Here is a 24,155-nt window from a genome sequence, read left to right on the forward strand (position 1 = left end):
GAGGCTACAGGTCTTGTCCAGAGTCAGGCTCACACCAGAGGGCTGATGCCTCCTCCATGCCATTTCTCAGTGGACTGGACACTTTTGCAGGCTGGGTGGAGGACTGCTGGCCACTGCCTTGGAAGTCCTCAGGTGACTGGAGAATGGGTCTCTGTCAGGGGGTGTTCTCAGCTGGGTCAGTCAGGATCCCTAGCCCCAGAAAGCCTGACCTCACATGAGTGAGAGAACAAACAACCACATGACCTCACTGTGCTAATGGAGGCAGTGAGAGCCCAATGATCCTCCTTGCTTTGCTGTGAGGAGCCCCAGGCTGCCAAGGCTTGAGCATCCTATAGCCATGGCTGCAGGTCCTAGCCCCTGCACAGGGCTACAGCAGGCTCTCACCTGGAGCCTAGATTCTCTTGTAGTTCTCCAGACAAACCTTGGATCTGTCTCCAGAGGAATGTGGGTAGGGGAGTGACAGACAGCTCATGTGCATGCGTAATTACCACACTCCGGAAACTTTGCTTTGGATAACCCAGATAAGCATGGTTCTCTGCTGTCCCACATCCAGCTGACTGATGGCCCCGAGTGAGAGGTCAGGCTGCCTGCTGACTGCAGGGTGGGGACAATGGGCAGAGCCTCCCGTAGTCCAGGGGAGTGAGCAGTGAGGCAGTGGTGCCCTGGGGCCTGGCTGCGTTTCACATCAGCTCTCTTCCACCCTACTGATGATGTCTAGCGGGGTATGAGAAAGTCAAAGAGTACCTCTGGCACATAGAGGTACACATCTCAAGTGTGTGGGGAGTTCCCTTCCCAGAATTGGTCATGATGCTGGGGAAGTAAGGATGTGTGCTAGAAAGGCAAGATGAGAGGAGGAGGACATTCCAGGGCCTTTGAAGAAAACGTATTGTGTGTAGTGAGTGTGGGCAGGGGACATTGTACCTCATGGGGGAAATCATGGGACGAACACCAAGTGTAGCATGGTGGCCCTCCCAAAAATGGGCAGCCCTGCCCTTAGCAACCAGCCTCTGAGTTTTGGGGAGGGTAAGAAATGTCTGGCTATAGGGGGACAGAGAAAGAGCAGCTGGGGGACACAGGGGAGCCCTCTATCCTGGGGAGGGCTGAGCCAGGAGAAGATCTGGAGCCTGGAGGGGCCTCCTGCCTTGCTGACCGGAGCTCTCTCACTGGGCCATTGAAAGGCAAACCCAGAAGTCTCTTCTGGTGTCTATCCTTTGAGAGGTGGCTGCGGTGGAATGGGTGGGACTGTAAGACCTGACCCTTTTCTCTCCTTTCTCAGGTTATATTCCTTTTGGAACGCCAATTGTAAGTATTACCTCAAAGTGTTTTCTTTTCCAAAAAAATGTTTAATGTATGACTTTATATCACTATTCATAAATATTTGAGATGTTGATTTAAGATACAACCCTGGAGGGGAATTATCAGATAAAGTGGACAATAAGTCTTTTTAATTCTCTTGATGTGTATTGTCAAATTTCTTTTCATAAAGGCATGGCAATGTGCACCCAGCAAGGGGCCTCAAAGTACGTGTGTCCCTGCACACTCCCATCCCAAGTATTGTCACTAAGACATGCTAGTTACAGGGAAGTTTCCCCAAAAAGCTTAGGAAGTCAGAAAATAAGCACACCTTCTAAAACCTAAAGTCTAAAATTAGAAAGGATTCAGTATTCTTTTTGCTTAGTTTTGGAATCAGGGTTATATTTGCTCTTTTTAAAATTATGTATAAGAGCAAAACTAATGTACAGAAAGGTGCATTCATCATGCATGTGCAGCTTGGTAAGTTTTCAGAAAGCAAGCACATCCAAACACTCAATTAGATTTAGAGCATTAGCAGCATCTCAGGAACCTCTCCTGGATTCCTCAGTGCCACAGGGAATCACTTTTCTGACTTTCCCTCACTATGTTCCAGTTTTGCCTATCACTGAATTTTATATAAATGGAATCATCAGAATGTCCTTTTTTTAGTCTGGCTTCTTTCACTCAAAATTGTGTGTGAGACTCATGCACATTGTTGTACATAGTATTAATTTGTTCTTTTTTCATTTCTGACTGCCTCACATCCCCATTGTTATAACTATATCAAAATTTATTTATCCATCCTGTTTTTGGTGAACATTGGGCCAGTTCCAGTTTGAAGTTCATAACAGACAGTGCTGCTTTGAACGTGAATGTAGGAATCTTTTAGGGGATATTTTCCCTCATCTCTCCTGGATTATACTACAGGGCTAAAGAGTGAACAATGGAATGCAGCGTGTGATCCTAGAACCTGGATCAGGACTGGGGCAGGGTTGTGTGTGAAATGGTATGCGGTCTCTTGTAAGGGGAAACATACGCTCATATACGATGTGGGCCAGCAACTGTACTTTTAGGGATTTACTTCAAGAGGAATGAATACGTATGTCCACGTGAAATCTGTACGCAAATATTTATAGTTGCTTTCTTCATTTTAGCCTAAAACTGTAAAAAAAAAAAAAAAGAAAAGAAAAGAAAAGAAAAAAGAAAAGAAAGGAAAAGAATGACCAACAGATACTAAAACCATGAGTGAAAATCTGATTGGGAGTAGAGTCATTACCTAGTCTTGAAGTTTCCTCTATATTTCATAGATATCCTTCCTTCTATATTTATTTGCGGGCCCCCTCCTGTAAGCAAGATTTTTTTCCTTCTCCCTCTCCCTTTAATGTTTTTAAAATTATCAGTATGGTCAGTACATTTTGCATAGTCGGTTGGTAATGATTTACTTCTGTTTTTATTCATTTTGATATACAAATTGTGCCTAAATGTGACAAGTAGGAAAACTCTAAAGCAGTTTCTTTATCCATTTGACATGCCCTTCTTCTCCTTTGAGTACTTCAGTACTTTTTTGGCACAATATATGGATATTCCAGACTCATCTTGTACTTTCTGTGCCCTAGTCCTACAATCATGCATTTCTTCAAAGAGCTCTCATTCCTTTCAGAGGGGAATGGTATTTGGATACCAAGATCTGAATTTGAGGTGTGCTCACCATTGCTGGAATGTCATTGTTTCTAGGCCCTCTTAGCATTCAGAGCTAGGAGATGCAGCTTCAGAATGATGAGTTCATGCCAATATACCAATCCAGCATCTCAGAGGTCTTGCCCTCTTCCTATTCCATATTTATATCTCTCTCTTTCCCAAATGAGAATCCAAGAACCATATATGTACTCACTTACCAAATCTTAACACACAAATGAAAGAATTTCAGAATCGCTACATCAACACTACTCCCCAAAAGTGTATTAAGTGAAACTCAAGATTTCTTTGAAGTTCTTTTTGTTCTTAGAATATATCCTGCCGAGAGTATTCACAGAATTGTTTTCAAAAGTTATTTGAATTAATGTGTTTCTTCTGTGTGGTTATGTTATTTGTTTGATATATAGTTAGGTTTATTTATGTTGTTGGCATTCAGTTTCCCTATTCTTATTGATTTGGTTTTTTTGAAGTATATAAAATATCAACATCACTCAAAAGTTAAAGCTATATAAAAAGGCATTAAAAAGTTCCATTCCCCTCCTTATCCCTTCTATCTCCAGCCCATCCATCCTCTGTAGGCCAACATTTTTATCCTTCCTATTTCTCTTTGTAAAAGTAAGCAGATACAAACATATATCTCCTTTTTCCTTATACAAAAGGTCACATTCTACATAAACTCTTTGCACAATCTTTTTTCCATTTAATGACATATTCTGGAAATCATGGCCTATCAGTTATAGAGATCTTCCTCAGTCTTTTTTTTAAAAAATAACTATATAGTAGTCTACTATATGGAAGTACCATAATTTACTCAGCTCATTTCCTGCATGTGGACATTTGGACTGTTTCCACTGTTTTGCTATTATGAATAATGTCAGAGTGGGTAATCCTGTACATGTTGTGTTGATACTGTTAGAGATGTTTTGTGAGGGTAAATTTCTAACTTCTATGAAAGGACTAGTTAAATAGACATTTCTGGAAACACTGAGAATGAAAAAAGAGAGAAGATACAAATAATATTAGGAATAAAAAGTACAATAGGGCAACGCGCGTGGCTCAGTGGTTTAGCGCCACCTACAGCCCAGGGCCGGATCCTGGGGACCTGGGATTGAGTCCCATGTCGGGCTCCCTACATGGAGCCTGCTTCTCCCTCTGCCTGTGTCTCTGCCTCTCTCTCTCTCTCTGTGTCTCTCATGAATAAATAAATAAAATCTTTTTAAAAAAAGTACAATAACTATAGATACAATAGAAGTTTAAAAATCAGAATACATTGAACGATCTGGGGTAATAAATTTGAAGATCTGAAAGAACAGGACACCTTTCTGAGAGAGTATAGCTTCCCAAAGATCACCAAGAGAAAATATAGAATTTGAATAGACTATGAATAGAGAGAAATTAAATAAGTTGTTTAAAATACATGCACCAAAGAACTAAGAAAACATCACCAGTAGACTCACACTATCTTCAAGGTGACTACTCTCAAAAGAATAGCCAAATTCAATTTTTGTTAAATTCCTAAAAGAGAGTAAAAAAGGGAAATATTCCCCAATTCATTTATGAGGTACTTTGAGACAAATACCAAAGAAGTAAATGGAAGAAAGAAAAAATTAAAGGCAAATATCACTTATGAAATTACACATAGTAGTCTAAGTGAAATAACAAATTGAACCCAGCAATGCATTAAAACATGTCATCACCAAATAATTTTTACCAAGAATGGTAACATTAGAGAATGTATTAATGTAGTTAATCACAGGGCGCTTGGGTGGCTCAGTCGTTTAAGCATCTGCCTTGGCCTCAGGTCATGATCCTGGAATCCTAAGATCGACCCCCATGTCCTGCTCCCTACTCAGTGGGGAGCCTGCTTCTCCCTCTCCCTCTGCCACTCCCCCTGCTTGTGCTTGCTTTCTCTCTCTCTCTCATCCTGTCAAATAAATAAATAAATAAAAATCTTTAAAAAGAAATATAGTTCACCACACTAACAAATTGAGAGGAGAAATGTGATAATCTTGGTAGATTTAGAAAAATCATTTGATTAAATGAAATATAACCACATTTATGATTTTTTTTAAAAAAGGCAGATTAGATTCAGAAGGGAACTTTATTAACTTATAGAGGTCTATTAAAAAAAATAAAATCCCAACCCCAAAGCAAGCATCATTCTCAAAGATGAAACAGATAAAGGTAAATCCTCAATGTCTGGAACAGGGTACAAATACTTGATATGCAGCATTTCCCTAGAAGACTAGCAAGTCTACTAAGATATGAAAAAATAAATAAGTAGTAATAGGATTGGAAAGTAAGAAACAAAATCGTTCATGAGGATAGTCAAACTATTAGAACTCTTACTTTTAAAAGATGTCTAGATGTAAGAACACTATATTAAAAATTGTTGGAGGCCCATGAACCTACAAAAAATATCCAAAAATATGATATTAAAAAAGATAACCTTTACAGTAGCACTTAAAACTATAAGATACTGTAGCAACATTTTTCTAGGTATGTCTCCTAAGACAAGGGAAACAAAAGCAAAAATAAACTCTAGGGATTACATCAGAATAAAAAGTCCTCAACTCACCTGGCCCCATAAACTTACCTAGATAACTTTCAAAACATCCTGAACACCTATGAATTTGACCTGAGATATAAAGACAGAACAGCTGGAATGCTACAGAGAAAAGAGTTTTCACTTCTAACAAGGTAGAAAGGTGAAAAAAGAAAAAAGAATAAAGTGGGGGAGGGGCACCGCGAGTGGCTGGGCTAAAAAGCAGAGGTGTGAGACCCTCCGGGGCAGGAAAGCCCAGCCCCAGTGAGGCAGGAAGGTTAAAAATCTGGGCAGGATTTTTCCCAGACAGAAAAGTGCTTAGCAAGGAAATCGGACAAAAATCCCAGGAGGGGCTGTGATGCCTCCAGTTTCCCAGAGTCACTGTAAGAGGAGGGGCGCTCAGGGGGAAAGCACACCGCAAACCCCGGACCAATCTCGGAAAAGGGCCCCACAGCCCCTGGGGAATTTGGGAGAAGCCAGTCGGTTAGGCGGGCAGCTCCAGATGGAGGTGGCTAAGCCCCATTCCCTTCGGGAGAGGCGGCCCCAGGAGCACATTCCAGTAGTGCCGGCCCCGGATCCCAGGGCACCGGATGGACACAGCCCACGATCCTGCATTTCCCTCAGGACAGGTGGGGTGGGCACAGGACATCGAGGACTCTCCTGCCGCTGGGCGCCCCCAAGCTGTACAGATCAGTGCACCCGCACCGGCACAGGAGCATCTAGGCCAGTGAGGACTGGGAGACTGAGGTAGTTACTGCAGGGAGCTGACTCCAGGGCTGGAGACCTGGTGAACGTCAGTGTTGTTTTTCCTCCTTGTTCCACTTTGTGCCTGGGAGAGGTGGGGCCACCAGGGAACAGAGGCCTCACGGGGTAAACAGCTCCCACTGAGCCTGGCACCCGGCAGGGGGCGGGCATCTCCCCCAGGTACACACACCTAAGAATAAGCACAGCAGCCCCTCTCCCAGAAGATCAGCTGGAAGAACAGGGGAAGAGCAAGTTCTTGACCAAATAGCACTGGAAAGCTCCAGGACTGAAGGAAAATAGTATATAGAACTAGAGGGTCCTTTTTTTTTCTTTTTCCATTACGACCCATTTTTATAGCAGACTAAAAATTTCCAATATTTTTTCTCTTTTCCTACTTTAACTACAATTTTTACCAGCTCTCCATTTTAAGTTTTTTCCTTTTTGACTTTCATATTTCTACAATTACAAGTCTTAGATATATTTTTCACTTCCGGATTCCCTTCAACATATTCAATTTAATTTTGGTAGATATATGAGATATGAGCTTTTGTTTTTTGTTTTCTCTGTCTCGTTTTGTTCTACAATGGTGGAAGTTAATACCTTCTAAAACATGACCAATATACCCCAAGAACCAAGTGGAACACTGTGTTGTTTCATTCTGTGAGATTGTATTCTCTCTTCCTTCCCATTCTGCCCCTCTCTTTTATCTTGTTTATCTTTTGGTGGTCAGTGTTGGAGCTTTCTATAAGTATTTCTGGTTAATATAAATTTGGGATTGAGTATTATCTAATACACAGAACAAAATACACTCAGAACCAAGAGGATCACCCTCTAGGACCCCTTAGGTAGACTACATTCTCTCTCCACTACCACTTCCTCACCACCACCATCCCCCTCTTCTTTCCCCCTCTTTTTCTTTTCTTTACTTTTTTTTTTCCTTTAAAAATTCTTTTTCTTCTTTGGTTTTTTTATTTTTACTACTTTGTTTTAATTTTTTTTTCACTTTAGTGGTCCTTTCGTTTTATTTTGTTCTGTTTTTTTTCTCCTTTATTTTCTGGACTCTGACCTCTTTGGAATCATCTAAGGTATATTTTAACTAGGTCGTGGCTGATATTTTTGACTCAGCCTGCTCGTACAGCCACTCTGCACTGGACAAAATGACTTGAAGGAAGAATTCACCACAAAAGAAAGAACTAGAAACAGTACTCTCTGTCACAGAGTTACAGATTTGGATTTCAATATGATGTCAGAAATGCAATTCAGAAGTACAATTATAAAGCTACTGGTGGCTCTGGAAAAAAAAGCATAAAGGATTCTAGAGACTTTGTTACTGCAGAATTCAGATATAATCAGGCCGAAATTAAAAATAGATTAAATGAGATGCAATCCAAACTGGATGTTCTAACTGCTAGGGTTAATGAGGTGGAAGAGAGAGTGAGTGACATAGAAGACAAGTTGATGGTAAGGAAGGAAGCTGAGGAAAAAAGAGAAAAACAATTAAGACACCATGAGGAAAGGTTTAGGGAAATAAATGATAGCTTGAGAAGGAGGAATATATGTCTAATTGGGATTCCAGAAGAGGCTGAGAGAGAGAGAGAACCACAAAGTATATTAGGACAAATCATAGCTGAGAACCTCCCTAACCTGGGGAAGGAAATGGGCATTCAGATCCAAGAGATAGAGAGGACCCCCCCAAAAAAAATCAATTAAGGGATGCCTGTGTGACTCAGAGGTTGAGCATCTGCCTTCGGCTCAGGGCGTGATCCCGGAGACCCGGGATCGAGTCCCACATCAGGCTTCCTGCATGGAGCCTGCTTCCCCCTCTGCCTGTGTCTCTGCCTCTCTCTCTCTTTTTCTCTGTTTCTCATGAATAAATAAATGAAATCTTTAAAAAAAATCAATAAAAACTGTCCAACACCTCAACATTGAATAGTGAAACTTGCAAATTTCAAATATAAAGAGAAAGTTTTTAAAGCAGCGAGAGACAAGAGATTCTTAACGTATATGGGGAGAAATATCAGATTAATAGCAGACTTCTCCACAGAGACCTGGCAGGCCAGAAAGGGCTGGCATGATATATACAGGGTACTAAATGAGAAGAACATGCAGCCAAGAATACTTTATCCATCAAGGCTGTCATTCAGAATAGAAGGAGAGATAAAGAGCTTCCAAGATAGTCAGAAACTGAAAGAATATGTGGCCACCAAACCAGCTCTGCAAGAAATATTAGGGGGATCCTGTAAAAAACAGAGGGAGCCCAAAGAAACAATCCACAAAACAGGGACTGTATATGTAATATGATGAAACTAAATTCATATCTTTCAATAGTTACTCTGATCATGAATGGGCTAAATGATCCCATCAAAAGATGCAGCATATTGGACTGGATAAAAAAGACCCATCTATATGCCGTCTACAAGAGACTCATTTTAGACCTAAGGGCACCTTCAGCCTGAAAACGAAGGGATGGAGAATCATTCACCATTCAAAGGGTCCTTAAAAGAAAACTGGGGTAGCAATCCTCATATCAGATGAATTAATGTTTATACCAAAGACTGTAGTAAGAGCTTAAGAGGGACACTATATCATACTTAAAGGGTCTAACCTACAAGAAGACCTAACAATCATGAATATTTATGCCCCTAATGTGGGAGCTGCCAAGTATATCAATTAATAATTAAAGTAAAGAGATACTTAGATAATAATACACTAATAGTAGGAGATGTCAACATGGCATTTTTCAGCAAATGACATCTTCTAAGCAGAACATCACCAAAGAAACAAGGGTCTTAAATGATACACTGGACCAAATAGATTTCATAGATATATACAGAACTTTTCATCTGAACACAAGTGAATACACATTATTCTCAAGTGCACATGGAACTTTCTCCAGAATAGACCACTTAGGGGGTCACAAATCAGGTCTCAACCCATACTAAAAGATTAGGATTGTCCCCTGCATATTTTCAGACCTCAGTGCTTTGAAACTAGAACTCAATCATAAGAAGAAATTTGGAAGAAACTCAAACACATGGAGGTTAAAGAGCATCCTACTAAAAGATGAATGGGTCAACCAGGAAATTAGAGATGAATTAAAAAGATTCATGGAAACTAATGAAAATGAAGATACAACCATTCAAAATCTTTGGGATACAGCAAAGGGGTTCTAAGGGGCAAATACATCGCAATACAAGCCTCCCTCAAAAAACTGGAAAACACTCAAATACACAAGCTAACTTTGCACCTAAAGGAATTGGAGAAAGAATAGCAAGTAAAACCTACACCAAGCAGAAGAGAGATAATAAAGATTCGAGCAGAACTCAATGAAATAGAGACTAGAAGAACCGTAGAACAGATCAACAAAATCAGGAGTTGGTTCTTTGAAAGAATTAATAAGAGATAAATAGCCAGCCTTATTAAAAGAAAAGAGAAAAGACTCTAATAAAATCACAAATGAAAGAGGAGAGATCACAACCAATACCGAGGAAATACACATGATTTTAAAAACATATTATGAGCAGCTATATGCCAACAAATTAGACAATCTAGAAGAAATGGATGCATTTCTGGAAAACCACAAATGACCAAAAGTGGAAGAAATAGAAAACTCGAACAGGCCAATAACCAGTGAGGAAATTGAAGCAGTCATCAAACACCTCCCAAGACACAAAAGTCCAGGGCCAGATGGCTTCCCAGTGGAATTTTATCAAACATTTAGGGAAGATATAATACGTATTCTACTAAAGCTGTTTCAAAGGATAGAAAGGGAGGCTTCCAAACTTGTTTTAGGAGGCCAGCATTACCTTGATTCCAAAACCAGACCAAGACCACACTAAAAAGGAGAATTATAGACCAATATCCCTAATAAACATGGATGCAAAAATTCTTACCAAGATACTAGTCAATAGGATCCAACAGTAAATCAAAAAGATTATTCACCATGACCAAGTGGGATTTATCCCTGTGATGCAAGGATGGTTCAATACTCATAAAACAATCAACGTGATAGATCACATCAATAGGAGATAAAACAAGAACCTTATGATCCTCAACAGATGCAGAAAAAGCATTTGACAAAATACAGGATCCATTCCTCATCAAAACTCTTCAGAGTGTAGGGATAGAGGGAACATTCCTCAGTATCTTAAAAACCATTTATGAAAAGCCCACAACAAATATCATTCTCAATGGGGAAAAACTGAGAGCCTTTCCCATAAGATCAGGAACACGACAGGGATGTCCACTATCACCACTGTTATTCATCATAGTACTATAAGTCCTAGCCTCAGCAATTAGACAACAAAAAGAAATAAAAGGCATTCAAATTGGCTAAGAAGAGGTCAAACTCTCCTCTTCACAGATGACATGATACTGTATATAGAAAACCCAAGACTCCAACCCAAGATTGCTAGAACTCATACAGCAATTTGGCAGTGTGGCAGAATACAAAATCAATGCCCAGAAATCAGTGGCATTTCTCTACCCTGACAATGAGACTGAAAAAAGAGAAATTAGGGAAGCAATACCATTTACAATTGCACCCAAAACCATAAGTTCCCTAGGAATAAACCTAACCAAAGAGATAAAGGATCTATACCCTAAAAACTACACAACACCCCTTAAAGAGATTGAGGAAGACACAAAGAGATGGAAAAACATTCCATGTTCATGGATTGGAAGAATAAATATTGTTAAAATGTCTATGCTACCCAGGGCAATTTACACATTCAATGCAATCCCTATCAAAATACCATGGATTTTCTTCACAGAATTGGAACAAATAATCTTAAGATTTGTATGGAATCAGAAAAGATCCTGAATAGCCAGAGGAATATTGAAAAAGAAAACCAATGCTGGGGGCATCACAATGCCAGATTTCAGTTTGTACTACAAAGCTGTGATCATCAAGACAGTGTGGTACTGGCACAAAAACAGACACATAGATCAATGGAACAGAACAGAGAACCCAGAAATGGGCCCTCAACTCTATGGTCAACTAATATTCGACAAAGCAGGAAATAATATCCACTGGAAAAAAGACAGTCTATTCAGTAAATGGTGTTGGGAAAATTGTGGACAGCCACGTGCAGAAGAATGAAACTAGACCATTCTCTTACACCATACACAAAGATAAACTCAAAATAGTTGAAAGATCTAAATGTGAGACAAGAACCCATCAAAATCCTAGAGGAGAACACGGGCAACACCCTTTTTGAACTTGGCCACAGCAACTTCTTGCAAGATACATCTATGAAGGCAAGAGAAACAAAAGCAAAATTGAATTACTGGGACTTAATCAAGATAAGAAAAACTTCTCCACAGCAAAAGAAACAGTCAACAAAACTAAAAGACAACCTATAGAATAGGAGAAGATATTTGCAAATGATATATTAGATAAAGGACTGGTATCCAAGATCTATAAAGAACTTATTAAACTTAACACCCAAGTAACAAAAAATTCAATCATGAAATGGGCAGAAGACATGAGCAGACATTTCTCCAAAGAAGGCATACACACTGCCAACAAGCACATGAGAAAATGCTCCACATCACTTGCCATCAGGGAAATACAAATCAAAACCACAATAAGATACCACCTCACTGGGGATCCCTGGGTGGCTTAGCGGTTTAGCACCTGCCTTTGGCCCAGGGCATGATCCTGGAGTCCTGGGATCAAGTCCCAATCAGGCTCCCTGCATGGAGCCTGCTTCTACCTCTGCTGTGTCTCTGCTTCTCTCTCCGTGTGTGTCTCTCATGAATAAATAAATAAAGTCTTCTTAAAAAAAAAAAAAAGGTACCACCTTACACCAGTGAGAATGGTGAAAATTAACAAGACCAGAAAACAACAAATGTTGGAGAGGATGTGGAGAAAGGGGAACCCTCTTGCACTGTTGGTGGCAATGCAAACTGATGCAACCACTCTAGAAACAGCATGGAGATTCTTCAAAAAGTTAAAAATATGGGGGGTGGGGGCCAAAAAAAAAAAGCTAAAAATAGAGCTACTCTATGATCCAGAAATTGCACTACTGGGTATTTACCCCAAAGATACAGATGTAGTGAAATGCTGGGACACTTGCACCCCAGTGTGCTAGCAGCAATGTCCACAGTAGCCAAACTGTGGAAGGAGCCTTGATGTCCTTCGACAGATGAATGGATAAAGAAGATGTGGCCTTTATATACAATGGAATATTACTCAGCCATTAGAAAAGACAAATACCCACCATTTGCTTCAACATGGATGGAACTAGAGGGTGTTATGTGGAGTGAAATAAGTCAATCAGAGAAGGAGAATCATCATATGGTTTCACTCATACAGGGAATATAAGAAATAGTGAAAGGGAAAGGAGGGGAACTGAGTGGGAAAAATTAGAGAGGGAGACAATCCATGAGAGACTCCTAACTCTGGGAAACGAACAAAAGGTTATGGAAGGGGAGGTGGGCGGAGGATTGGGGTAACTGGGTGACAGACACTGAGGAGGGCACTTGATGCGATGAGCACTGGGTGTTATACTATATGTTGGCAAATCGAACATCAATAAAAATAAATTAAAAAAGAATAAAAAGCTTCTGCACAGCAAAGGAAACCAATAAAATGAAAAGGCAACCTACCAAATGGGGGAAGGTATTTGCAATTGATATATCGAATAAGGTGTTAATATCCAAATATTTAAAGGACTTATATAACCCAACACCAAAAACCATATAATCCAAATAAAAATTGGGCAGAGGACCTGAATACACATTTTTCTAAAGAAGACAACATGAAAAGATGCTCAACATCACTCATCATCAGGGAAATGCAAATCAAATCCACAATGAGATGTCATCTTACTCCTGTCAGAATGGCTAGAATCAAAAAAGATGAAATAACAAGTGTTGATGAGATGTGGAGAAAAAGGAATCCTCATATATTGTTGGTGGGAATGTAGACAGGTACAGCCTCTGTGGAAAATAGTGCAGTTTCCTCAAAAAATTAAAAATAGAATTACCATATGATCCAGTAAGTCTGTTTATCCAAAGAAAATGAAAACATTAATTCAGAAAGATGTATGTGATCCTATGTTTATTGCAGCATTATTTGCAGTAGCCAAGATATGGAAGCAATTCAAATGTCCATCCATAGATGAATGGGTAAGGAAGATGTGGTATATATATATATATATATATATATATATATATATATATATATATATCACGGAACATTACTCAGCCATAAAAAGCACGAGATCTTCCATTTGTGACAACATGGATGGACCTAGAAAGTATTATGCTAAGTGAAATAAGTCAGATAGAGAAAGATAACTACCATATGATTTCACTTATATGTGGAATCTAAACAAAACAAAACAAATGAATAACCAAAAAGCAGAAGCAGACCTATAAATAAAGAGAACAAACTGATTGTTAGCCAGAGGAGAGGGGGTGAGGGGATGGGCAAAATGGGTGAAGGAGAGTGGGAGATGCAGGCTTCTAGCTATAGAATGAGTAAGTCACAGGGAGGAAAAGTACAGCATAGGGAATATAATCAATGGTATTGTAGTGATGTTGCATGGTGACAAACGGTAGCATCTCTCTTTCTCTTCCCTTGTCTCTCTCTCTCTCTCTCTCTCTCTCTCTCTCTCACTCACTCACACATGCACAAAGTATCCCTGTTTCCGTGAATACTGTCTTGAATTCTACTTCATCTCATATCAGTATTTCTATTCCTGTTTTGTTTATTTGCCTTGTAAATCATTGCCTACACCTTTGTATGAGTGACATTTAATTTCTGTGTCATTTTGTATTATATGTCTCTTGACAAACTATAGCTGAATTTTACTTCTCCACCCAGTATGAGAAACATGTCTTTAATTTTAATGATAAATGGAACCCACTCATATTTGTTCTGCCACTGGTTATTGTGACCACTTATCCCAGCCATTAAGCAGTTTGTTGGTTGGTTTGTTTATCAAGCTTTGCTACTATTTCCACTTCTTTTCCTGATTTGTGCTGGAGTGATCTTTCTAATGATCCTTTGGCTTCTTAAGTAGTTTGGAAGGGGAAACATTCTACTTTTCTCTAATTACTATTCATCTGTCATATATTACATATGGTTCCATTATATTTACCCTATCAATATCAATAATTGAATAATAAATATGACCTTCTTAACCCTTCATACATAGGAAGAATCTTTTCTTTTAAAAGATTTATTTATTTATTTGAGAGAGAGTGTGTGTGCACATGCATGAATCGGGGGAGGAGCAGAGGGAGAGAATCTTCAAGCAGACTCCCTCAGTGTAGAGCACAACTTGGAATCTAATCCCATAACTCATGAGATCATGACCTGAGCCGGACACTTAACAGACTGAGCCACCCAGGTGCCCCAGGAAGATAATTTTAACATACCATTTACTCTTCTCTCTACCATTTTACCCATACACACCTGCCAAGATTGTAGAAATAATCCGAAATCTCATCAGGTTTTTGAATCCTTGCTTAATGAACACCTGTATGAAACTTCAAAATTATTTAGGCTGTGTGTGTGTGTGTGTGTGTGTGTGTGTGTGTGTGTGTGTTCTATGTTTGGCTGGTGCACTTCTTTGAATAATATTCAGAGTGTGTGGGCAATATACTTTTTGAGTCCTTGCATATCTGGAAATGTCTTTTTTTCTCTCTCATACATGAACAATGGTTGGCTTGATTCCCTTTTCCTTTGTAGGTAAACCTCCACCACTCCTTTTGGGATCCTTTGGTATTTTTTTTTCTCTTTGTCTTTTGGAGTTCAGAAATATCCTCAGGATTAAAAAAAACTTCTCTGTATATTTTATAAAATTATACAAGTAATACATGAATATGTTCTTTGGAATTCAAAAATACCACCAAGACTTTTTTAAAGAATATTTTAAAAGTTATACAAGTAATACATAAATATGTTCTCTCAGCTCAGAATTGAAACAATACAAAAAAAAAAGTAGAAATTCCCCTGACAAGGCTCAACCCCAAATCTGCTCCCAGAAGTAACCTCTGTTAGAACTTTGGTGTGAAATTTCAGTTTTTTTCTAGGCATTTGCATACATGTGAACCATTTAAACATTCTTTTCTGTTTTGTAATTTTTCCATTAAAAATATAACAGTATATTTATTTATATACAATTAGCTTATTACACTTAGCAGTGTGCCTACATAAAGATGTGCTTCATTCATTTGTTTCTTCCTGCTGAGTAGTATTCTCCCCACTAGCCATGGATTTCGATTGTTTCTGATGATTTGGTATTAGAAATAACAGTGCTGTGAAAAATCCTTGTGAAGTTCTTTTTGTACAACTATGAAGACTTCTCAGAAGCCCATTTTAGAAAGTGAATTTGCTGTGTGAATGGCTATGCCCATTTACATTTTTGAGAGCTATTGCCAAATTTCCTTTCAGGAAGGCTATATTTCACTACATCTTAGTATACCAATGGTACTTTCTTGTACACTAACCTGATGGAAGAAGGGTCGCATCTTACTATGGTTTTAATTTTTATTTTCCTGAATACCAAGAAGATTGTGCTTCTTTTCATCTATTCATTTACCATTTATATTTCCTTTTCTGTGAATTACTTGTTCACATCTTGTCTATGTTTCCATTGGCTGTATTTTCCTAATTGATTTGTAAGCATTCTTTTTATATTTGGATACTAATTCTTTAAATTACATACATTGCAAATCTCTTCTCCAAGCTATTTCCCCTTCACTCTTTGGTGTCTTTGTTGTGGAAAGTTTTAAATATTGATGTTTTTAAATATAATGGTCTTCTTGGGACTCTTGGGTGGCTCAGTCAGTTGAGTGTTTGACTCTTGATTTCAGGTCGGGTCATGATTTCAGGATCCTGGGTTCAAGCCCTGCATCGGGCTCCAAGCTCAGCTTGGAGTCTGCTTCAGATTCTCTCTCTCCCTCTCCCTCTGCTCCTCCTTCCTCATGCTCTCTCTCTTTCTCTCTAAAATAAATAAATAAATAAAATCTTTTATATATATAAATAATCTTATATATAATATAGTTAATAATATAATCTCATATATATGTGTGTGTGTATATATATATATATATATATATATATATATATATATAAATATAAAATTATCTTTCCTTGGATTGATTTTGAGTCCCATCCCCCTTTTTCACCTCCAACCCTTTGTTAAAATAAGCAGATTTATGAGGGTTGTATCAGGGATTAAGCTCTTGGATGTATTTATCAATTCTTCTGTTTTTATTTTCTAATTTATTCATTTCTGCTTTTGTTTTATAATACCTTTTTTTCCTCTTTGGTGTGTTTATGGTGTTTTTGTTTGTTTGTTGTTTTTTACTTTTTACCTTGAATACTTCATTTATTCTTTCTTTGTAATAAAAGGGCTTAGGGCTGTGAATTTGCTTCTGAGTATATCTAATGCCTGGCTGTATCTAATATGTAATCATATATAGTGATCTATATTTTTATTTTATAAATGAGTTTGGAATTAGTTTTGAATCATCTTTAATCAATTAGTCAGAAGAACACATTTTATTTTGTTTTAGTTTTTTAAAGATTTTATTTATTTATTTAAATATTTTATTTAAATATTTATTTATTTAAAGAGAGTGGGTCAGGGAAGGGGAAGAAGGAGAGAAAGAGAATCTCAATCAGACTCCATGCTGAACACAGAACCTGACATGGGGCTTGATCTCATGACCCTGAGATCATGACCTGAGCCAAAATCAAGAGTCAGACGCTTAACTGACTGAGCCATCCATCCATGTGCCCCCAGAAGAACATATTTTAAAACACAAGTGATTGGCCTTTTAAAAATGTATTCTTTTGTCATTATTTTCCACTTTGTTGTATTTTCAGAGAGAATGACCTCTACAGTTCTGCCATTTAAGATGTATTGTGGTTGTCTTTGTAGCATACTATACGATTAGACCACTTAGGATTAGGACCATCTGCATGTTAAACAGTTCAAAATAAAAGTCCCTTACAGAAAATAGTTTATTACTCTCTCACATCAAAGAAGTTTGCAGGTAGGCAGATCCCTATAATGCTACCAGGAAGCCAGACTTCCATTTTTCTACAACATTTTCAGTGCTGGTTTCTGTCATCAAAATCACCTCATAACCCGATGTAATTGTCAGATTTCCAGCCATCACATCTACATTACAGGGAGGAGAAAGATGAGAGGAGTAAAAGGATATACTTCCCAACTGCATCAGTTCCCTTTTTTTTTTTTAAGATTTTTTTTATTTATTCATGAGAGATATATAGAGAGAGGCAGAGACATAGGCAGAGGGAGAAGCAGGCTCTGTGCAAGAAGCCTGATGTGGGACTCAATCCCAGGTCTCCAGGATCATGCCCTGAGCCAAAGGCAGGCACCAAATCGCTGAGCCATCCAAGTGTCCCTGAGTCAGTTCCCTTTAAGGAGACTTCTTCAAAGTCTCACAACACAGTTCTGTTTACATTTCATGTAGAATCCCCCAATTATGGGGATTCTGTTACTAAGAAACGAATGGTTAATATGTAGTCAAACAAGAATATGCCATAATAATTTTAATAAATATTCTATCAACACTTGAAAAAGAAAGATACATCACTTAGCAATATCATCTCTTTACCAAACCAGAAAAGTTGAATTTGGGGTTCGTTTCCCCACACGAGGCCAATTGGACCCTTCTACAATTAATAGCTGCCATTAACTGGGATAAATTAGCTAACCCAAGGGATACCAGCACTGTCTCTGGTTCACAAGGTGTTATTGATGACACTTCATCATTTCTACTCTCTTCTTCCTACTCAAGACAAGTCAGTTATTTCAGGGTCACTACAGCCCTGTTGGGAACTTGGAGGCTGTCTACTCTTGTGTTGTCCAGGTGTTTATTGCTAAAGCAGATACTGCAAATGTCCCCTGAAGACCAATTCTCTCCCAGCCTGGAACAAACATCCCTCTGAATAAATGTGTAGATTATGAAAATAGGATGCCCTGGCCCTGAGATTGTGGATGAACACTTGAGGGAGGTGCATGGGCAGCATAAGTTGGGACATCTCTCAGCAGGCCTTGGTGGCAGCCAGAGCCAAAATGACAATGCTCACCTAGCCCCACTTCCTGGTCCCAAATATTCATATTCCAGGATTCAGAATAGCTGGTCCAGAGGCCAGATCCTGAGAGGAGTCATTAGGCAAAGAGAACCTGTAGCCTTCTCTCTTGGTACTTTAATGCAGATAAGCAATCAGAGGGCTCATTGTCCCATTCCTTCCTGGGCCACTGCCTTGCTTTGCGTAGAAGGAGCACTGTTCCAGTCCTTCTACCAGAGCCTGGCCACTCCCCTATGGCCCCCACTGTCACCTGGTAGCACCAAACACCTCAACAAATGCCTGGTCTGAAGGAGAGTGAAGGTTCCAGTCCACACCTTAGGGAAGCCCCTGATGTGATACAGTACGTAAGAAACATATACATGCAGAAGCCACTAAAGTGCTTACCAAAATAGAAATGGGGTGCTGGCAAATGTGCTAGGAACTGGGTCCCTGAGTGATGAAAGAAAGGGGTGATTAAGGCTGGCAGATGCCTCAACTGAGATGCTTCTGGAAACAACCTCCATGCTTCCTGCCTAGGTGAGCATCCCGGGTTTGACACCCCCCCCCATCCGTGTTGTTCCCCGCCTTGCCTGAGAGTAACCCCGCCCCCACCCTGCTCACTCTCCAGAGCTCAGGAGAAACGAGCTGGTTTTCTCCCAGAGGCTGGTGCCAGTTTAGTCAGCAGATTTCACAGATCCACTGGCACCCATGTAGTGTCTTATTTTAAGCTTAACATTTAAAGATGGGAACTTTTCCCCCTTCGGTGTGTGGCAAAGAGATCCCAATTTATACATAAGCATGGTGGCTAAGCCAGTGCATCAAGGCTGTTTCCGAGGCTAGTGCAGTTCATGGCACCTCTTCTTCAGGGCCTTCCCCAAAAAGCCCCACCAACCATGATTGCCTGTAACTGGCAGTTCTGTTCCCAGGTTTGCCCTAGGGGATGTGCAGCACAGTCCCTTTCATGCACGTGTGGCTGGTGAGAGGCAGGGCCTGTGTTGCTGTCCCTGTCCTATCCTCTTTGCATCTGGCTACCTGCTAGCTACCACCTGGCCATCCTGCACCCTGGGCTACTATAATGTCTCAGATGCCAGGAACTGGGCTTCTCTTGTGGGCCTGAGCTTCTCCCAGATGCTATCTGTGCCTCCCCACTCTGAGCCCCCTGGGACACTGCTGTCCTCCTCTCCCCTCCCCCTGTCATTTTTGAACGCTCAGAATCCAAGGCCCCCATCCCCCATATCCAGGTGGGAGACTGAGGAAGGCAGACCAGGAGCATCCAGTCAGTGAGTCCAGCGGCCTTACATTACATCCAAACCAGATCCCGTCTTGGGACATTCAGAGCTTGGATTCCATACTCTGAACCATGTGGTTTTAACATGGCAGATGTGTTTGTGGACTTAGAAATCTCCAAAGGTGCTGGTGTGGGTCACTTCATCTCCAGAGGAAGGAAGGGTAGACCACAGATGATTCACTTTGCATGAGGATTTGGCTGTGTCCCAGAACCTTCCTGGTGTCTCCCAACCTTCCTTGTCCCAGACTCTGCTTTTTCACACATTTAAATACCAATCACAATTTTCTTCCTGGCCTACCTCCATTGTAACCCGACACTAGTCGGTTTGGCCTGGTTTGTACCATAAAAGAGGTGTTGCTCAGTTAAGTTAGAATTGACCTGTCGGGGACAAACATTCATTTGACAAAAGATATTCTATTCCTCTTTAACTGGTTGGAATCCTTTAAATAGCACCCCTCGCGCACTGCAGTGTTACTTTTCAGATCGTTAGCCACATAAATCAGAAGATGGAGACAAAGTAGAAGGAAAAAACAGGCAAACTATTGAGTACTGGGGCCCTTGGCAGGTCTTTAAAAACGAAGAGGAATATTTTAGAATTGAGTGAGTCAATATGGAGGAAATGGGTATGATGCCAGAGGACTGTCACTTTACCAGCGAGGACTCCCAGGTGTGTGATAACTGAACATTGATGTTCTCACCCCTCTGAAGTCTCTGGAAACTCGAGAAAGATTTTAAACAGATTCCTACTACTGAGATGAATACTGCAAAGAAGGCAGGCAAGGTACTAGGGGACTTAACTCATCTGGAGGGCCAGGGAGGGCTTCCTGGAGGAAGTGACAACTAAGCTGAAACCTGGAGGATGAGGAGGGATTAGCCATGTAGATATGAGGTGACAGGGACAGTTGCTGGACCCTATACTCATTCCCTGACTTGAGTTTCACCACCCCATTGTTTTGACACAAACTGCTTCCTCTCTGGATTTTCTGTGCTTTTAAAACATCTTTTCTCCTATCACCCGAGTCAGTTTTGCATGGGCGGCAGCCAAGGAAGTGGGAGCTGCTCAGTTCTCTCTTTCTGAGCCCCAGTATCACAGGACATAGAATTGTGACCAGCAGCCTTGCTCCCTTGTCTTCATCTCCAGCTGCTCACATCCCACCTCTGGCCAAGAGCTCGGGATATTTGGTGATGCCTGTCTCCCAGATGGAGACCTTACCTCTCTGCAGAGGTTAGAATACTGTGAAGAAGGAGTCCTGAAGTAAAGATGTGATTTTTCTTGTGTGCCAACTGCCATATGGGTGCCGTTGGCCCCATTCTGGATTCTGTCTTGAACAAGACTCAGGCACAAAGGGCCCTTCTTCCCTGACTGGGGCAGCCCCAGAGTTGGGCTGTTGGTCACCAGGTGGAATGATAAGCTAGGCTGTTCAGGAACCAACATCACTAGTGAAGACATAATTCCAGTGCATTAGTAATTGTACAGAATTTGGGACCAGAAAGCACAGCATATTCAGACATGGCAATCCCTGTCTGTATTAAACAGCTATTGCTACTACAGTGCTGTGTAACAAACATCCACAAAATTTCAGTGGTAACCATAAGCATTTATTGTTAGGGAGTCTGTTATTACTTGGGTGTAGCTGGTCTAGATCATGCTTGACGGAGGCCTGCTTCTTATTGCAGGCCTGGGGTCAACTGGGAGTCTGCTGGCACAGGTTGTCCTTTGCTGCCCGTGCCTCTCAACCTCCTTTGACCAGGACACTAGTCAGGGCCTGTCTCCTCATGGCAATATTAGAAACACAAGACAGCCAGCAGAAACACATATGCCCTCTGAGGCCTGGGCTTCGGGCTGGCCCACTGCCACTTCCTCCCACATGCGCTTGGCCACAGCAAGATATATAGCCAAGCAACAGAAAGAGTTCTTCCCATAGCAAGGGTATGCATGCAGGGAGGAGTGAAGAATCAGGACCAAAAACCCAATCTGCCCCCCTCCCTAAAGGTCAACACCCCTCTGTAAATGGGACTTTAATAAAAGGAGTAAAGAAGAAATGAGTGGTGGTGGTCACAGTCCATCATAGATCTTTTCCCGGACCAAGAATTAATGTTCCTTTTTTTTTTAAGATTTTATTTATTTATTTTAGAGGTGGGAGGAGGAAGAGCAGAGAGAGAGGGACAAGCAGACACCACACTGAGCATGGAGCCCGATGTGGGGCTTGATCCCACAACCCTGAGATCATGACCTGAGCTGAAATCAAGAGTTGGAGGCTTAACCTACTGAGCCATCCAGGCGCCCCCAAGATTTAATGTTCTTAATAATGAATTAGCAGTATTCTTCTAGTACATACAGCACAGTGTGGGCCTAGCTTTGTGCTGAGTGCTTTGGAGGACCTCAGAGAGAAAAGCCCCAATTCTACCTTTCAGGAGCTCACTATCCTTTGAGGGATGAGGCTTGTGTTCAAAGACAAGATGGGGGCAAGGTGATGCTTGATTATGTAATGCAGATTGTGGAGTTCAGAGAAATGAGAGACCAGCAAAAACTAGAAATGAATGAGATAGGAGGAGAGGAGCCATACTGACACCTTGCACCTAATGATTTCTTGCTGCACGCCAGACATTGGGCAAAATTCTTTCTATGCCTTGCCTCCCCCCATGGCCATCCAGAAAACTACCAGGGTGGCCCCATTTAACAGATGGAAAAAAATGGGGGTATGAAGAGCTCAAGTAACTTGTGTGCAGTCACATGGCTGGTAGATACTAGAACTAGGATTTAAGTCTGGCTCTTTCTGTGACCAGAGCCTGTGTGTTAATCCCCAGGGCCTATGGATGGCCACTTGAGGGGAAGCAGAGCAGCAAAAGTGGACAGATGTGTGAAGAGGACAGCTGCCATGGGGCGGGAGCCGAGGAGGGGACCCTAGCTGTATTACAAACTATAAATGGGAGCAAAGATAGGATGTGCGATTTGGCCAAGGTCCTGCAGCAAGATAGCGGGGAGGCTGGGCTGGAAATTCTGGCTGTTGGCTCTCCTTCCACTCTCCCTGGTACCAGCCACTTTCTGGGCTCTCTCCACCCGTCTGCGCGGCCACGCCTGAAGCGTTTCCCTCTTGGAAGAGGTGCAATCCACTGGCATTGAAGCCGGGTGGACTGGCTCCCTCTCTCTATCCATCTCTTTCCTCCTTTCCCCTGCCATGTTCTGGAAAGGGCAGCGTGGGGGAATGTGGGCAGGTTGCACCAGAGATATACATCTGAGAACTGAAGGAACATTTATTTTTAATTTAGACTTAAAAAGAAAAAAGGAAGTTATAAAATATCTGCTCTTGCTCCTGGGACTGTGCAGATGGTGCTGTGTGTTGCCTAATAGGGAATGGGGCTGGCACCCATGTGCTCCTGGCCCCAGCCAGCAGCTTGACTGTAGGACCTGGAAAGTGGGATCCCTGTTCCCCTTGCCTCAGCCTCAGATGCTTCCCTTGGGCCCCATTTGGGGGCACAATGCAGCATGGCTTTCCACTGCCCCTAACCTCACCCGGGTCTGATTTTTCAAACCTCCTCCTTTAATAAGGCCAAATCTCTTGGCTGTCCCTGCTCCTGTGAGTGTGCTCTCTTGCCCCGCCCCCACATGCACACATACACATGCACGCATGTACATAAGCATGTGTGCACATCCCAGCTCCAGCCTACCACCTCCTTTGGCACATAGCCCAAGCACTCTGACCTGTCCTTCCTGAGCTCCGGGTTTGGATATTTGCATTTATCAACTTGACATACCCAAGTACCTGATTAAATCACCTGGTCATTTTTGTGTTCAAATGTGAGAAAGGATATTCTCATACATTTTCCTGTTTGGTCTTCATGTTTATTGTGGTTAGGCGCTGTATGGTCCTCTCTTCCTGTATTGTCCATTGGGAGCACCATGGAACTTGGTGCATGGAAGATGTTTGAAAAGGGGCATAGAGTGTGACTCTTCCTTTGTGCTCAGGTGAATAAGCTGGAAAAGGAACCCCAAAATCATAGAGCTGGAGCCCTTAAGCCAGGACTCAGGAGAGCTTTCTGACTTTCTCTAGCTGCAAAGCCTTGAGCAAATCACTGAATTTCTGTAAGCTTCAGGTTTCCCATTTGTAAAATATAGAAAGTAATCTCTATTTTGTGTGAGCCCCAGAGTTCTGATCAGGATCATGGTAAGTGATATAGGGGAAATGCTTAGCAAAATCAATCAATCAATCAATCAATCAATCAAATAAGAACGTATAAGGAGGGGCACCCGGGTGGCTCAGTGATTGAGCGTCTATCTTTGCCTCAGGTCATGATCCCAGGTCCAGGGATTGAGTCCCATATCAGGCTCCCCACAGAGAGCCTGCTTCTTCCTCTGCCTGTGTCTCTTGCCTCTCTCTGTGTCTTTCATGAATAAATTTTTTAAAAAAGAATATAGAAGGAGTCAGAGGTGCTCAGCATGGATATCAGGCCCATGTTAGAGCAGGAGGTTGGTCGGGTTTGGCCAACAAGGAAAAAAGCTCACAGGTTACAAACTGCGTTTATGT

General features: G+C 41.1%; 1 protein-coding gene across 2 annotated transcripts in view; it reads left to right on the forward strand.

Moving 5' to 3' along the window:
- The window catches only part of SFXN5 (sideroflexin 5), a 122,221-nt gene that overhangs the window by 40,041 nt on the left and 58,025 nt on the right, over nt 1-24,155 (forward strand). For both annotated transcript variants that reach the window (XM_055312684.1, XM_055312683.1), the window contains exon 6: nt 1,277-1,302. In XM_055312684.1, coding sequence (XP_055168659.1) covers nt 1,277-1,302 — 26 coding nt within the window. The remainder of the gene's footprint in view (nt 1-1,276; nt 1,303-24,155) is intronic.

This window comes from Nyctereutes procyonoides, unplaced genomic scaffold, assembly GCF_905146905.1.
Source record: "Nyctereutes procyonoides isolate TBG_1078 unplaced genomic scaffold, NYPRO_anot_genome, whole genome shotgun sequence".
Classification (NCBI taxonomy): Eukaryota; Metazoa; Chordata; class Mammalia; order Carnivora; family Canidae; genus Nyctereutes; species Nyctereutes procyonoides.